Below are 18,354 nucleotides of genomic sequence, written 5' to 3' on the forward strand. Positions count from 1 at the left end.
TTGCTTGAAAGTTGCTGATGTCTTGAAGATGTACGCAAGTTGTTCTTTGGTGTTAATGCAAGGCAAGGCAAGTTTATTTGTATAGCACAATTCAACAACAAGGTGATTCAAAGTGCTTTACAGAGACATTAGAAACAAAAACAAATAAAAAGCATGATTTAAGATTGATTAAAACAAGCAAACAAACTAACTAATTAACAAACAAACAAACAAACAAAACAGTATATAAAATCAAAACAGAAAAAATCAGTAGTTAAAATGTAAGTTTTGAAATTTAAGCTTAAAGACTTAAATTTGCCACGACAATACACTAGTCGTGGCAAAACTGAAGCCGATCTCACTTCAAATTCATCACATGTGAACGCTTGTTTATAGTGCCTTAATGCCACATTTTAAAGCGCTCGCAAAACGTTACTGCTATTATTTACGGACAGTTAGTACATTTTAACCCCAATCTATGATAGTTTCCTAAACAAAACGAGGATTTTTGTTGACTAAATGTAACCAAACAGAGAGCTAAAGTGGACGTATGTGTCGCTCAAGAATCAACATCAAAGGATATACTGTGCGTGTTTCTCTGAAGCCAGCCGTTTCTGACACAACAGCAGTATTTCGATGCACTAGGTTGATTTAGCATGTATGGAAAGGGGTGAAACTGGCAGCTGGAACAAAGTATGCATGAAAATTGGAAGACGTGAAGTTTGGTCAAGCAAAGTTAAACTGGACTTCGAAGTGTACCCCCATTACAAGTTACCAAGAGAAAAAAATACAAGGAAGGCTTGATTGCAGTGATTGCCTTTAAAAAAGGAAAGCTCCAAAATATTAGGTTAAGCCTCCTGAATTTTCCTTCCCTGCCCCTTTCATTATTTAAAATAACGTTATGTTAAAATAATTGAATAATGACATGTGGATGCCTTATTTCTGTGAAAATTCTGATTATCGGCCGTAGTAACAAAACAGCAAAGGTCGTGTGCTGAAAACATCTTTTCATGCTTGTAAATGAAACCACTATGAATCATTGTGTGTGTGTGTGTACATCAAATACACACACATGTGTAAGAGTGTGTTATTCTCTCACAGGTTACATATTCTCGCTCTAAGATCCTATTTTATTGCGCTGTTTCCACTTTGCTCTCTTCCCTGTGTGTTGATGTGGTTTCTGTACATGCAGCTCAACAAGCCATCAGAGCCTCCCACAGCCACAGAGACAGCGCCTCTCAGCCCAGGAGAGGTTTACTACGAGCCCACAGGGAGAGAGCCTGTCACTGTAACTATAACACACATAAATATGCGCACACAAACACGCTCGCAGATACAAAAGCATGTTTTGCTCACTGACACATGAGCCACACTTCAGCCACAGGGGCTCCATATCTGTTTGGACAGCTACACACTGTTGTGGGGACCTCATGGTGTTTTCACTTTGTACCAATCAATCAACTGTTATTAATATTAAGCTGTGAATAATTACTTGAACTTCATAAAATGGTATTCTAATTAAATGTAAAAATGAAAGTCTTCACAACTTCCTCTGTTATCCCATAATCCCTCTGGTATGTAAATGAGTTGTGATAATTACAGGTCAACTGATTTACATATATTATTAACAGTTAATTCCAAAAGTATTGAGACCTCTTTGCTTTCTGCGCACTTTACTGGACTGTAGGTTTAATTTCAAATGGATAAAAATTGTGCTTTTACCCTTTAGTCTACGCTTAATATGATAATAATCAAGTAAAAACATGCATTTATGTAAAGTACTCATACCTTTAATTCAGTGTAGAAGCCCCTTTGGCAGAAGCTTTGAGTTTTCCTGTGACTGTAGATGCTTGCACGCATGGATTTAGGCGGTTCATCGTGGCGGATCCGTTTCCAGACTGAATGAAAGCAGATGTTAAACATCTTCAGTCCTTCCACAGTTTGGGGGCAGGAGGGGTTAAGTTTGGGCCACTTAATTAAAGTTAGAGATTCACATGTGCAGCAAAACTTACAAGGTACTGGCGTGATTGTTGGGGTGAAAAATCACCCCAGTCTCAGGACAAGCGCACTCTTTAAAATGTTTTCTTCATGGACTTTTCTGTGTTTGGCTCCATTCATCCGTCTCTCTTCAACCCTCTATTTCTGCCCAAAAAGTTCAATATTTGCCTCAACAGATGCTTTCAGAGTGCATTAAATGCCATTTGGCAAACTCTGAGGAGGCCGCCATGTGCCTTTTAGTCCAGAGTGGCTTCTGTCTAGCTGTTCCACCTCTAAGGTCTAATTAATGAACTGCTTTCCAGCATGTTCTCCTGCATCTGCAGAGCAATTGTGGAGCCAAAGGTTACATAGTGTTTTCTTTTTTAAAAGACGGGGCCACTTCCATTAACATCCTTATGGGAGGCAGGGAAATGTTGCACATTTTTTTTAGCATGGACCCTGAACAGCCAATGACATCAGTGGATGCAACTTTGGGATCACTGATAGCACAGTACTGGTTCTACACCAACACGTTCGTCTGTGAATACTTCCTCACATGTTGGTTTTTGCAGCTTTACTTGTGCGATTTCACATTCAAGAATTGTACCTAAACTATATCCATTCAATTCTATTAACCGCATGTGGAATCCAATCAGGTATTTAAGGACTAATTACAGCAAAAATTTATTACAACAAATACTAATTACAGCCTTCAAGATCCCACCAAGTACCGGACGTCCACGATGGTGTTTTCGGGGGTAAATCTGGTCAGTTCAGCCTTTAAATAGATGTCACTTTATGCTGAGTTTGATTGCAAAGTTGCACATAAAAAGTTGTCTTTATTGCACATTAGAAATGATTCTAAAAAGTTTTCTTGATGTCCTGCTAACAATCTGAAAGGACTTTGGTAGAGGATCATTAGGGGGTCCTTTGTCCCTCTTGGGGGGTCACTCCCACAGGGTTTAAATCTGGGACTCTTCACCATTTGACCTTAGAACTGAAGAAGCTTCTCGGATGAGAGGTGAAACGTCTTCAAGCAACTCAAAGAAGTCCAGACGCTTTTCTTTCCAAGCTCCTTAGACTTCGATGACCTGGATGATTGAGAACCTTCATAGGACAGCTTTTCATCTTTTACCATTTTAACAGTTGTTGTTTAGTTATTACGGAGCCCTGCAGGGGACATGGGAGAAAAAACAATTAAGATGGACTTTTGCGAGATCTCGCAAAACAAACTCGGGATCTCGCAAAACTTTTGCGAGATCTCGCAAACGTTTTAGCCACATTCTTCGGACGCTGGCTCGAAGCCGACCGGGAGGTCGAGGCACGATGTGCCGAGAAAGCGGTGTTCCTCCCGGCTGTAGTAGGTCTCGACCTCCCGTTAGCTCGAAGCTAACGGGTGGTCGAAAGCTAACGGGAAGAAGGCGGCTAAAACTTTTGCGAGATCTCGCAAAAGTTTTGCGAGATCGCGAGTCCGTCTTAATTTTTTTTTCTCCCATGTCCCCTGCGGGGCTCCGTAAGTTATGTAGCAACACTCTTACACAAACATCATTTCACCTGAGCACAGTTTGCATTAGACGACAGCGAGCGTCTGAATTCTTTGTTGTCACAGATTATTACCTCCACTAAGGAGGCTGCTTTCTTTCCTGTCTGTAAACTCGATAGCTCAAAAAGTTTGAATGAATTCTGATAAAGCAAATGTGGCTTATTGGATTAAAGTTGACAAAAAACCTTATAACTGATTTTTACTGCACTATAGACTTAAATTATGTTTTAAAAGTACAGTACTGCCCAGAGCAAGCTGCCTTGGTGGAGGTCTATATTTCATAGTGGTAAAAAACAAAATCTACAATACAGTAAAGTGTGCAAAAGCTGAAAGGATCTGAGTGCTTTTCTGAATCCACTGTTTACATAATATCACCTTATAACAGTTATAATATTAACTGATAAAGTATGGGATAGTAAGCCTGTTTATGTGTCTACTTTGCAGAACCTGGATGATGAGACCACCGGAGCCCTGAACGGCAGAGCCCCTCCAGTCAAATACGACAAAGAGCGCAAAGATCATGCAGCAGACGGTCACCATAGCAATGATTTGGATTCTTCTAATCACGAGGCGCCGGCTGCCAACATTTCTCGCGGCGAAAGCTTTGTTTCTCCTGCCATGTACGTGTAGCCTTGGCAACCGGAACACCGCGTCACAGGCATATGGGCAAATTCCAGGTCACGTTATTTAGCATGAAAAGTAAAGGCAAGCACACGTTTTCCGCCATTTTTCTTGTAAACATTTACCAATGTTAAAGTTTTAGTCCACACATGATGAATGTTTTCAGTTTATTTTTATTTACCTTTCTTATTTAGTGGGTGTTATGGGTTTAAATATTTTCTCACTTAATATAAATGGTTTTTTGTTTTGTTTTTTTAATCTGTCGTAATGGTACTTGAGACAACAAAGAATTCGGTCAGTTAAAGTAAAAACAGCTTCTTTTTTTTTTATTAATTTTATTTTTTAACCTCTGCCAACTGGAGCCAACTGGAACATCTTGCCATTAGCTTTCAGAAAACCTAGAGCTACACTACAAAACATCATGACAGACACACGCACATAGTAATCCATGATATTAGAAAACCAGAGAGCCAGTGAAATCACAATTTGCAATAATTAAAAAAGTTAATTGGATGGTCAAGAGCTTGTGTAATGCACGTGAACTGGACTACGCAGTGCTCTACTTCTGTGTAGTGTTAGCAAATTGTTTGATAAGCTACCAGACACAATATGCAACATCTTGTGCGATGACCACACGGTCAAAAAATCCTTGTTGTATGTGAGGCTGCCAGTCCTGAGCTCTTCGGTTCACATCTGTGGAAAGTAAGTTCCCCTCTAAGTCAAGATGAAACACCAGGGAGCCGAGTACTACAGGGGAAGTAAAACAACCACATCTGAAGTCCTTTCAAAGCACTCCTCTTTTGCCGCTGCTTGAGTTTAGACGAGGCTGAATTCAACCCCAGGAAGTCCAAAGCCTGATCATCTGGCTCTCCAGGCAGCTTCATTAATCGCTCAAGACATTTGAAAACACATTTCAGTTATTTATCAAGTCCCAAAATAACTGTAAAAAAAAACCCCAACTCATTCTTGCCCATATTACGGTCCAATAGAGAAACATTCCACTTTATTATGTTGTCAAAGAGCCTCATCTGTCCCTGCAACTGTCAGAGCGACGGGGCTGCTCGTTAGCGCTAACGAAGGGGAAGTAACATCGTTTTCAAGCTCTGTAACCTGGCAACATCACATCATTTAAAGTCCACGATTCATATTTGTTCTTGTTAATTGCAAGAGTCGGTAAGACTGTGGGCCGGGGAGTGAAGGAGACTAAAGAAAAGCACACACGCAGGAGTGCACACACACAAACAAAAAGCCTCCACCAATTTTTGCTTTCAGTCCTCTAACAAATCACACAGTTAGAGTTGAGGAAAACATCATAAGGAATGTATTACAAACTGTGTAAATGCTCGGCATATATTAGAAGGATACTGCCATTACAGCCATTTTAACAGATTAGAATGGTCACAAAATCCGATATATGCAGATCATTTCGCACATGTCGAAAATATGCAGTCTGCATTTTATCCAAGAGTCGACTTGAGAGGGAAAAAACGCAAAAAAGAAGGCGAGCGACAACTTTGCCTTCAGGCTGAATCAAGAATTGGTCTTTACAGATGTCAGATGATGGTACCAAATCATGGACAGTGTAAATAGTATTGATAATATTGATGAATAATATATTGTTGGTGAAATGTGTACACATAAAAAATAAACAAGTGTAAGTGTCATCAGTGCCTCTGTACAGGGGATGGAAGTTTGTTAAATGTCAAACGAGCGACTAAAAAAAAAGACAAAACAAAGTGTATATTACTATTTTGCTTTTCACGGGTGCATCAAGGTTGTCACTTAATACTAAAATGTTTTTGAGTATATAAAAAAATGATGTGGATTTTACTCCGTGTTCATATTACTCTGCATGGCATGATCGGTGGCTTGTTGAAACATTTTCCCAAGGCTGTTTGCGGAATAATCTTCATTTGTAAAAGCATTTCTGAATGTCAGAAAAGAAAGCTGTTTTTCATTTCTGTCTCAATGCATCTGTCATACTCATGCACACCACGAGTCCAATTTAAGTTGAGAGAGCGGGTTTGTTTTTATTTTTTTCCCTTTTTTTCTGTCTCACGACGGCTCCGCGAGCTGCCTGTTTTAGTCTCGAGCACTAATCTTAAAACGCAGTCAGCATGGAATCGTCGTCTCTTACGGCCACTGAGCCCAGCTCACACAAAAATACGCCAACTTTTTTTTTTCTTAATCTTGGGTTCTTGCTTCAGACTTTGAGCCGCACAAATCTTTCAGAGCCATCGTGTTTACTGTCAGAGGGCAGAGAAAGACGGGCGGCTGATAAACTGCAGATTTGTCAGCAGGTATAAAAATTAATGGAGGTGTCACGTAGACATAGATGGAAACAAAAGAGAGAGACGGGGATACAGTGGTGCATGGTGAACGTAGATTGATAGAATAATAACATAAGATTAAGGAAAAGCTGGAAGACTTATGGGAAATTAAAACAACAAAGTAGAAAAATTCCGATCACAGCTTTCACTCTGCACAGTAGACGCCAGATGATATTTGTTTTGCCGACATACAGTATGACAATCATTTGTTTTCTTCATATGCACTATGCTTAGTCATTATAATAGTCCCACTTTATGCTGCTACATTATCATTTGTCTCCAAAAGAGGCATGCGTGTTTTCCAAATTATGTTTACACTTTTCATAATGCGACAATTAGCTGAAATTAGCAGATTTGCTTGCTACTGTATAGCTAAATCAGGCCAGATGGAGGATAAAAGAGGACTTCTAAAGCAGCAAATAGTGTTAAAAGTTTTTGTTGCATACCTACTTTGTCCCACTAAGATGTTTATTCTCATTAGAGGAAATGTCTGCATGCTGCATGGGCCTATTTCCATATTTTATAAGAAGAGTCGCCCCACATTAACAAGTATACGGCCTTTTGACTCGCTTATGGCGCAGTGTCAGACAATCGTATATGATGTATTTTATAGCCCCGACACAGACAAAACTGTCATAAAGGGAACTCAGTGTAATGGTTTCGCTTTTTTGTTGCTAAATTATTTTTCGCAAAATGAATGAATATTTAGTTTCCCGTGGATTTATTGTGTTTAATGCGTTAGCCAGGAGGCTGTTCTTGAGAGATTGAGCAAAAGGGAAAAGACAATCATTGGGACCCATTATATCAGAGACCAATGACTCAGCAAACCATTCAGTTCTGAGTTTCGACTCTGCCATCTCATTTAAGGATCATTCGGTTTTTCCCAGAGCCCTGTGTTTAATAGAGTTGCTTCATTGTGAGGTATCTGGAATTAGATTGTTGCCATTTCCAGGAATAGATATGAAGCTGACTCATAAAATGCAAACTGCAATGAAAAACATAATTCGGTTTACAGTACAGGCTGCCAAACAGCATGGGTCCACAGTTACAAGATGGTTATCGGAGGTAAGTGCAGTGATTTTACATGGATTATCTGTCGGATAAAGGCTCTGGATTCCTCCCCTCTGTGAGAGGTGCAGTGTTGCCTTTTGGCCCAGGTGCTTTGCTCAGTCTCCCCACTTCCTCTGTTATTAATTCAGCTCCAGAAACACAAGCTGTGAATGCCAGTGGTAATATTGTTCAGTCTGTATTCAGTCTCTCAACCACCCTCTTTGTTTTGTTTTTCTTCTCCGATCTCTCGTTCATTCATTGTCATCACAGCTTTTTATCACGGAGCCAGACGTGCCTTCTTTATGTTATTTTTAGCTTTTCAATTCTCACATTTCTTCTCTGACAGTAGAACAGATGACGAAACTGGGAAATACACAAACACGGGATGTGTTCGACATTGATAGTGACTGTGCTAAAACAGAAAAAACAACAAAAAAACACTGGAGATCAAATCATTTTATGTGAGTGTTTATTGGGGTTTCTTTCTTTTATTTTGTGTATCACAGATCAATTATCATTTTGTATGCTTTTTGGGAATCCTATTGTACATGTTTTACAACTCATTGTCTTGTCAAATAAAATGTAAACCCAAAAGACAAGAAGCCTGTGTCATTATTACCTCTAACATCTTCCCAGGAGCCAGAATTAATCTGAACGGTTAACGATGTGGTGAGCCCAAAGATTGTTATTAATATCTTCAGGTAATGTTTGTTGAACATCTGGCAATGTTTGAGCTTCGAATTTGTCATTTTGCAAAATGTACTTGTGAAAAGACAACGTTTGCTAGCAATTGTTAGCAATTATTTTATATTCTTGTATTAAGTTTATTAAAAGGTGGCAGTGACAGTCATCATGACATCACCAGGAGTTTTGAAACCTCACAAATGTTAGCATTTTGGCTAAGTCAAAGGGGATCATATGTCAATGACAGGTTAAAGTTACCAGCTATTACTAGCAAGTTTGGTTAGCAAATGCTACAGTTGCAACTTGAGATACACATCTGCTAATTACTGTACTAATGTAAACTTTTAGCATACTGAGTGACAGAGATCCGATTACTTTTTTCAAGTAACGAGTAAAGTAAGGGATTACTATTGCAAAAACGGTAATTAGATTACGTTACTTTTCTGTAGGACCGCTGCGTTACTGCATTACTAAAACCGTTTTTTTGCGAGAATGTCTCATGACAGTGACGTAAGCAAGTGCTACGTTCGTGACAACAGCTGTGTGCAGATCAACAATGGATCATATATCGAGTGCGGAGAGAGTATGAGCGTGCAGCGTTTAAAGCGTGGAAGTACTGACCTTACTTTGAGTTTGATTCCATAAAAAGTGACAAAAACATTAGTGTCCGCTGTGCGTGGGAAGAAAACTTCTTTTTACAGCGAAAAAAAACCCTAAACTTCCAAGCAAGCACCGAGTGCGCTATGACGTAATGGGAAACTCACAGAGAAACTGCCGTATCCTTCCACTGACCGCTGCGGCACACCTGCACCAGGGTAAACCTCCGCCTACCCTGCTCCTGCTTTACAGGTGAAAATAGAGCAAAAGGACCGCTAGACCAAAGGACTTTATTTTTTTTTCTGCTGTGTTTTACTTGCATCTATTTGAAAGAGTGAGTGTAAACACACAAAAATAATTATTTTATGTGCTGGAATATGCAGAAAATAGGTTTAAATATTAAACAAATTTCTTCCAGTCAGAGAATGTTGCATATAATTAAATGTTTGCTTGATGCATAAAGTGAAAAGATTAAAACTAATAAAACAAGGTTTAAAAAAAGGAGACTTTTCCATTTAATTACATTTTGTATGATGGATTATGTAGAAAAAGTAGAATTGGGCTGGAAGATCTATCGCTTTATCACCTATTCAGGTTGTAAATCGTGTTTTTAAAAAGTAACTAAGTAATTAATTACCCTTGAAAATAAGTAATCAGTAAAGTAACGGGATTACTTTTTGGGGGAAGTAATCAGTAATTAGTTACTGATTACTTTTTTATAGTAACTTGACCAACACTGCTGACTGATAACATCTAGGCTTGTTTTCAGATTTAGAGGAAGAAAAAGACCCCGAATGTCTGACGTCACTCCTGCAACACGCTTAAAAAAAACAAATGCACGTGGCTGTATTGGTTGTGGCAGACAGCAAGCAGTATCATGTGTGGTTTTACTTCTCAAAATGTGATGTAATTCTCTCTGCAACATTTGTGGTAGCCATGGTAACACATCTAATCTGAGGAAGCGACTGGTCAAATGCAAAATGTGTCTAAAAGCAGAAGAGTGTACCTACTTGAAAGCCTGAAAGTCAACCTCAACAAAGGACGAGCAATTAACGTTAGCACGCCTGTTGTCAGCGTACAAGAAGTTGAACCCATGATGATAAAACTTTTAATGAGGCATCAACAGCTTCATTGACATCTTCTTCAGGTAATTAATTAGGTAGTTAGATAAGTTGGCAGAGAAATGGGGCTCTTTTCACTGTTTTGTTTGATGTTTTAATTTAGCACTTTCTTTTACACTAGCTGCAGTCCAGCTGAAGGGAAGTCAGAATTACCCAGACAGGAATACTTCAAGTTGAATTTCCAACTGGAAAAATGGCGACTGTGAACGTAAATGGTAGAAAAACTGCAAAACATTAAATCTGTAGTGTTGTGTCCTTGTGACCCACTAAAAACACAAGACGCAGTGGAACACTGCAATCGTACATCTGAAACCTTAGTATGTAGCCATTACCAATGGTAGTGAAAGATTACTATTTACTATTGTATGATGCAAACAGTATGATATGACCCTGGTAGCTGGTGTGGTGTCTAAAAAGCTACCCAGCTCTAAGTAACAAAATAGAATAATATATATATATATAATATATAATAGAATTTCTCTGCCCAAACCTGAAGCACAAACTAGTCTCTCTTTAAAAAAGGCAGTGGAGAGGTTCACTTCAGTGCCTCCAATTAGTAGGTGTAGCCTAGCCACCTGCAACTGGTTACAGACTCCTTTGCTGGGAAACAAAAACTGAAAGTAGCCACTAACTACAAGCCTTACCTTATACCAGCAACCAGTTGTTACGGGTGATGAGCGATGAACCTTCAGTCAATAAAAATCCAGCAGGGTCTTTCCTCTTTTCACGTCAAATTGATGTTGCTAGGAAACCAAACTGGACCCTGTACTAGGTGAACAATAACATCTTGTTTGTCACAAAAGAGATAACACCTTTATAACATATTTCATACAACATATCATACTATCCGGTTTGAAGCCTTGCAACCTTTCAAATGGAATTAACAGCAAACTCCTCTCAAAATAGAAACGTGCATCCCAGTTGGAGTTCACAGATTTTTGACATCTTTTCTTTTATTATCCTTCTTGAAACGTTTTTATTGATTCCTTGTTCACTGTGTTGTTGTGTTGTTTTGGCTTCTTTTGCTTTGTGAATGTGTTTGCCTTGAAAACTAGTTTGAAACCACCCTGTTTAAAAGAAGATGTGGAAGATTAGGTTCAAATAAAAAGTGATCTCCTTTGGAAAGAAAACATCGACTTTTAAATGATTTTCGTAGTTATATCTGGGTAAACTCTCTCCTGGAACCTTTCCTTATAAAAGTATTAGCACTCCAAAGGAACACTTATTACACTTATTCATTTCCAGCTCCATATTTGTATTATTTCTGTTCTTGCAGAAGCGTAGAACAGTAATCACAAATAATGCTTAGGTGTGTCATGCTGCACCTTGAAGCACCCCTCAATTCATCCTCTGTTTGGAGAAGCTAAACAGGAAGTTGCAGCTTCTCCTGTTTTAATTCTCACTTTAAGCAAATGTTCTTCTGACTAAGTGTCCCTCATAAAGAGTCATTTTAGATTGCAAGTGGATTCCTGTGCTCATGGGACAACTGTGCATCTGCATTGACCATCTCACTGACAACATCGAGCAGAAGAACTGAAGACTGAAGTTTGGGGATTAGCTGTACATACACCAATCTTATTGTTTGAATCCCTGGTTATGTTTAATAGCAGCATTCACTACTTTAAAAATGTATATATGGTAAATGGTCTGTATTTATATAGCGCTTTACTAGTCCCTAAGGACCCCAAAGCACTTAACATATCCAGTCATCCACCCATTCACACACACAGTCACACACTGGTAATGGCAAGCTACATTGCAGCCACAGCCACCCTGGGGCGCACTGACAGAGGCGAGGCCGCTGGACACTGGCGCCACCGGGCCCTCTGACCACCACCAGTAGGCAACGGGTGAAGTGCCTTGCCCAAGGACACAACGACCGAGACTGTCCAAGCCGGGGCTCGAACCGGCAGCCTTCCGATTACAAGGCGAACTCCCAACTCTTGAGCCACGATCGCCCCATATATATGAGAGAAAACAAACTGCAATATGTCCAATTTAACAATTACCTCTAACCAAGGTGAAAATCTGCTGCAATATCTGTTAAAAGTAAGCATCAAACATTCGCACATCACAGTGTCCTTAGGCAAGATATTGAACCTCAAAGTACACCTTGAGGCATCCATCGGTGTGTGAGTGTGTGCATCACAGGCAATAGTGTTTAAAGGCAAAGAATAAAGCGCTGCATTATAGTGTGTGAATGGGGCGAGTAGTAAAAAGTGGTTTAGGATTAGAAAAATCCTGTTTAAGTATTTATACCTTTAAAAAAACGGATCAAAACATTAGACTTTTAACACAAAATGAATCATCAATAACAACTGCTTATTGTTACGAGACCTGATGTAATGTAATATAGAACCAATCTGTATTTCAACATGGAAGACGGCAGTAGTCCAGATAAAGTGCTCACTTTCCAACAATTTATGTCAGTGTTTGTATTTCACTTTTTTATTAACAGCTGTCATCGAGTGGAGCTGATCTGAAGCCGCTGTGAGCTCTGCACCAACTTAAAAGTCATAAACAGAAAGATATTTATTAAATCTGCAGGGTGCTCTGTCTATTGGAAGGGCTTTTATTTACGGAAAACTGATAAGCTGTAAGTAATCGTGTCCTGCAGCTCCATCATCAAGTAAACGAACACAGGATGTAAAATATGGCTCTTTAACGCTTCTTCTCCTCTGTTCATAAGATCCTATATTCCTGTTCCCTGGCAGCAGGTCTGCACTTTATTTTAAGCTTATAGTGTGGCTTCTGCTGTGCCCTGTCAGATCAAATGAGATGAGACACCCTCATTGTCAGCGAGCATTTGTTCACTTTTGTGGCTAATTAACCGTATCTTAAGTTCATCCTGGTCCCTGCTGGGCTCTGCTTTTGACAAAAATATAAAGTGAACGAGGAGAGGGTCAGGCATCAGATGTTGTTTCGTTCAAATCAGACCGAGACGCGTGCTGTCATGTGATGGACGGTCGTAATGAATTTTTAAGAGCATGGATGATGAAACCGCGAGGCCAGAGCTACTGTAGAGAGGCTTACCATTGACTTGATTTACGTTTCCCATCCAGTGATATCAGGAAATCAGTCAAAGCTGACATCTCTGGCAGCTGAAGTTTGAATCTGACAAACCTTTGATGGATGATGCAGCTTCACAATTTGTCTGTGTCCTGATAAATTAGACTGGATGTTATACTGGGGAGCAACAGGAAGTTTAAGGCAGGTACATCAGCCTTATTTGATTTCGTAGTGTGAGGCTGTGTAGACAGAACGGCACAGCAGGTTCACGGCTCATGTGAGCTTACTCTTTCTGTTGTTAGGAACTGACACATTTGTTCCAATAGCAGTTAGATTATAATCTACGAAAATGTGAAGGTGTCTGGTATCCATTTATATCACTTCTTCCAATAGTTTTCCCATCTGTATTGGAGTTCTGAACAACCAAAGAAAGAGACTGGTCTCACTGGTGTGTCGCTCCACCAACATTTTGTGGCTTCTCTGATTTATGCTCTCCCCGTGTCGAATAATCTGCATCCCTTTGTTCAGTGCAGCAAATCTTTCTCGATCTTTGTATCTTTTGCTTCAGTAATTAGTCACTCGCTTAGTTTTGCCTTGTGCAAATGTAATTACACTTCAGTTTGTTTTCAGTGTCATTTTTTTGTTTGATTTGTTTATTTACCGTCATGTACTTGGCCTTTGGTTTAACGACTACAGCTCATACGTGAGCGCTCACACTTAGCCTGGGGTCTGCATTTCAGTTTTCTTTTCAGTACAAGTACCGGTGTTTTTTATTTTCAAGGCATGTCTCATCTTGTACTCTTTCATTTAATTTACTTTTTTTTGTCACTCGATTTTTATTTTCACCACCTTGTGAAAATATTTGCTAGGGTTAAGAAATTGCTTGGGTCTTTTTACAACTCTGGACACCTTAAACGCCATTTTCTACCCCATCTAAGTGTAACCGGTGTGATTCTGCGTTGTGTCAGATAAAAAAAGTAAAAGAAAGAAAGGCCTCCAAGTAAATAATTTGCCCACTCCAGCTCCTCTCCCACAGGGGAATTGTAGAAAAGGGCTGGCATTTATTTTTACATTAAACATAAAGTATGGATTTACACGTAACATATTTGACATAAGATAAAACAAAAACAACAACACAAAATCCGACATACCTGATCAAAAAAAGGTAAAAGAAAGAAAGGCCTCCAAGTAAATAATTTGCCCACACCAGCTCCTACGACCAAATACAAACAGTGGGGAAGAGGGTTAGCTCAACCCACCACAACTTCCAAGCTAGCAAGAAGTATATATTCATGCTAGCGTTTATGGCGCCTAAAACCCATTTATGATACATACATACTACACACTTGTAACATCTAACAAAAAACAGGCTTAATAATGACAATAATTGAACTAAAATCACAATCAGAAACATCCAGGTGGCTAAATATGCATTATATGAGCAGTGTTGGGGAGTAACAGAATACATGTACCGCCGTTACGTATTTAAAATACAAAATATGAGTAACTGTATTCCGTTACAGGTACCGTTTAAAAAGGTGGTATTTAGAATACAGTTACTTTGTTGAAATAAATGGATTACACGGTGGTACTTCCCTGTTTCATATTGTGGCGGGTCAGGACTGTTTGGGTTTTGTTTGACAGCTACGTTCTGTTGTTCCAGGCGGCAGCGTTACGGTTGCCATGGTTACAGGGTGACGCTCTCTCTCTGCGTGTTTCCTGGGTGAGAGAGCGCCTGTTGTTGTTGTTGTGCTAAGCTAATAGGCAGAATGCTACCGGTATAGCTCTAAAGAATGTAGCATCATAGGCAGTGTAGTCCGTGCTGCAGGAAGAATGGACTGCCATACACATTATGTGTCTGTGAGCGAGGGAGGGAGAAAAAGGAAAAGTACGAGCTGTCATCGAGCAAAAACGGGAGCTGGAAGCATGTAAATATAATAATAACCACTGCAGCCAAGAAGAGAGCCTGACGAGCCCAGTTGTAAGTAAGCTATTAAGACTCGACTGTACACCGTGTTCGTGTTTTCCTCCAAACAATAAGTTCCGTTGGAGCAGCCTTTCAACGCCTCTCTCTGTCTCTCGTTAGCAAAGTTGACCCAGACAACAAAGTAAAGCTAGTTTTCGGCTACGAGCCCGACACAGAACCCACCGTATTAGTTAACCCTTTACTACGGTTCGGAGCCGCGGACCTTCAGTAACAGTAATAAATCACAGCAATAGTACATTCATGTAGTTGTAAACAGCATGATAATATATTAAGTAATCCAAAGTATTCAGAATACGTTACTCTCATTGAGTAATGTAACGGAATACGTTACAGAATACATTTTGGGGCATGTATTCTGTAATCTGTAGTGGAATACATTTTAAAAGTAACCTTCCCAACACTGTATATGAGCGTTTTACAGTGTTGGGAAAGAAATTATACCAACCTCTCCCACAGGGGAATTGTAGAAAAGGGGAGAGGCAAAAGGGGTACACTGTATTTATAGGGTTGCACCAAAGAAGAAGAAAAGAATGAGGAGGGGCTCTAACTGATAATGAACTACAGGCTTGGAGGTCCTAAAAGTCAGGTATAAAAGGAACGGTTTGGGGGTTTAGAACACATTTTGTGTAATTATAACAATGTGATTTATGACCCTGTTACATAAGGATGATGATATCAGAAACCATTCCCAACCCAGTGAACTCTAAACTTGACAAAAACCATGAGACATGACAAAAAGTAAGCGAAAATAGGTCTGTTTTTAAAATGTTAACTCTTGGACAGGTATGTAAGTAGCACTGGGGGGAACACCAGAGAAAGGTTGGTACCTTTGGTAGCTTTTAAGTGAGACAAGGAGAATGGGAGGAGTTATTGGGAGGGTGGCCGAAGCAACCTGGAGGCGTCTTGTGATCCGTTGTCCTTGTGCCATCCCACTGTGTTTTATGTGTGTGATGCTAGGAGGAGAAGTGTGTTAAAGTACACATTTGTACAGCAGCTAATCATCTGGCTAATCTCAGAATTTACCAGGCTTTTCCTAGAGTCTTATTTCTTTCATTCTTTTTGATTACATCAGGCTTATTTCATGAATATAAAAGCAGCGATCCTTCCCTTCGTAAGCTCATTAACTAACATTAGATTTCAATTGAAGTCTTTGTTATTTCATGTTGCATGCAGCCACATCTTATCTAACAAATTAAGGCGTTAATGATCGCTAAACAAAGACGTGTTGCATTCAGTTCCACGCAGCTAAATTGTGTGTCGTTTGCATATTTTGAGATTTGATAGTCTGGAGTTTTGTCTTCCTGCTATGAATGACAATTAACAGAAACCTTCAGATTTACATTTTTATGTCCGATTTGAAAGATTGTTGCCGCTAATGTGATTTTTCTAAATAATGCGAGTTGTCTTAAAATAATGTGATAAGCGCCTCAATAGATTTGCTGTCCTTTAATTCACTTCGGTTTATAATTTTGATTAAACTTCAATTGGGCTTATTTTTTATGCTAGATCCGCTTGTGCTAAATGCAGTCTGTGTTCTATAGCAAGCAACTTCAGCCTGCAATTATTCACACTAATGAAACCACTTACTGCTCAGTTTCCCAATACCGTGAGCGAGGAGTAGATTTAAGGAAAAAGGTGGAGGAAGAGAAATGATTGCTGAGATGAAAAGAGAGAAAAGGTCTGTGATTGAGAGTCGAGACGTGAGAATGGGAAAGTAACGAAATTGCAAGATAGAGGGATTAGTGTAAGCAGGTAGAGAGGCAGACTCAAAGAGATTAAGAGAGTCAGATAGACAAAGGGACTGTGAATCAATGAGGTAGTCAATAGCGAGAGGGAGAGATGTGATGAGAGAGAAAAATGGCATGGAGTAGGAGGAAGAAAGGGCCCCCTGTTGTGTCAAAGTCCCGCCGAGAAAAATGGCACCAGAGAAAATGAGAATCCACGGCACTCCAGAAGTGATTGAAAAAGCCTGTTTTATTTTGCCTTATCGTGGTGAACAGGTACAGATTCAGGATAATATGGTGACAGTTATTCTCCCAGGAATCCACAGGAAAAATAATAAGACAACAGAAGCTTCGTGTTAGATTTGGTAAATTACAGAGCGCCATATAAAATAAATACTTAATATCAGTGGGAGATAATTACCGTGCTTAGGATGATAGACAGCCATCGTGATTGAGGTCTAAATAGAAGGAACGTAATAGTATAGCTGTGAGATTGTCATTACTGGACACTTTAAACAAGCAACATCATCAGAGAATCAAAGAGGGAATGACTTGCGGTATGTACTTGAAAATAATTTTGCCTGAAAGAGACTTTTTGTTCAGCAGCATTTTGAACGCCACAAGTATGGGCTGTAAGAAAACCAGTTGTTATGATGGTCTGACATTTCAAAAGTCATTTTTGAAATGTTTCTAAAAGGAATGTTTTTACAAACTCACATATCAAAAATCTGCTGTTGAAAATATGTTCTGTGGTATTCATGTTACTCAGCTCAGGAATAACTATGTTTAAAAAAAAATGACCTAAAACTGTAAGCGTAAAATGCTGTCAGTCTACCCAGGCATCGTGTTTCACTGTTATGTCTACCAATATCGACCCAATCGATCACAGCAGATGGCTGCCCTTTGTTTTCTGGCGTGTCTTCCTCTTGAAAGGACGTTTTTCCTTCTCACTGTCACCAGATGCTTGTTCATAGCGTAGCGCCTTTTCCTCCAAATAAAGCATGCCTTGAGGTGACTGTTGATATGAACTGCCATTGTAGAAATAATACTAAATCGACTTAAATCTGTAGACTGCAGTAAGGAAAGCCCAAACATTCATTGAAAGGTTTTGGTACGCGAGTGCTATTCTTTGTCATGAAATGTGGAAAAGCAACATTTGCTGCGAGCCCTTTTGTTGCTGGTTTGCATGTCAACAGCAGCACACAAATCTAATCTAATCTGTAATGTGAAAAAATGCTTAGGTCTACACCAGTGCTAGCAGCCCTGTGAGGCTGTGAGCCAAGATCTGCATACTAAGAAGCTTTTACATCTTCTGCAGGAGCAATATGAGTAAGAAAAGAAGGAGGAACGTCGCGCTGTCAAGTACCATTACAGTACCACACAGACAACAAGGGATTGTCTGATTGTTGGGGGTCTCTCTCTAAAAACGCAAAGGTGTGGTTCTTATCTTGCATTATAAAGTGCCTGGAGATGACTGTTGCAGGGAGATGGCATTATATAATAAAAAAACACAGGATTGAATGAATGCAAATCTGCAGAGTGCAGAGGTCAAAACCAGAAGAGTACATTTTATTCGAAAGGTTTTGGCACAGTGGTGCTGATGTTTTTCTCTGTCATGTAGTTTAAAAAATAATTATTATTTGTTAGCTGAAGGCTGTATTGTTACTTCCATAACCATTGTAGCATTCAAATTATCTATAAACAGCAATAACAAGTCTATTGTGATGGACCG

The 18,354-nt window shown here is 39.5% G+C and overlaps 1 protein-coding gene across 1 annotated transcript in view; it reads left to right on the plus strand.

Moving 5' to 3' along the window:
• The window catches only part of pvrl2l (PVR cell adhesion molecule related 2 like), a 378,297-nt gene extending 370,209 nt beyond the window's left edge, over nt 1–8,088 (plus strand). Inside the window, exons 9-10 of the mRNA XM_006794448.3 lie at nt 1,172–1,267; nt 3,944–8,088. Coding sequence (XP_006794511.2) covers nt 1,172–1,267; nt 3,944–4,129 — 282 coding nt within the window. The 3' untranslated portion in view covers nt 4,130–8,088. The remainder of the gene's footprint in view (nt 1–1,171; nt 1,268–3,943) is intronic.
• The last annotated feature ends 10,266 nt before the right edge of the window (nt 8,089–18,354 follow it).

The sequence above is a fragment of the Neolamprologus brichardi genome, chromosome 22 (genome assembly GCF_056152115.1).
Source record: "Neolamprologus brichardi isolate AB-2024 chromosome 22, ASM5615211v1, whole genome shotgun sequence".
Taxonomy (NCBI): Eukaryota; Metazoa; Chordata; class Actinopteri; order Cichliformes; family Cichlidae; genus Neolamprologus; species Neolamprologus brichardi.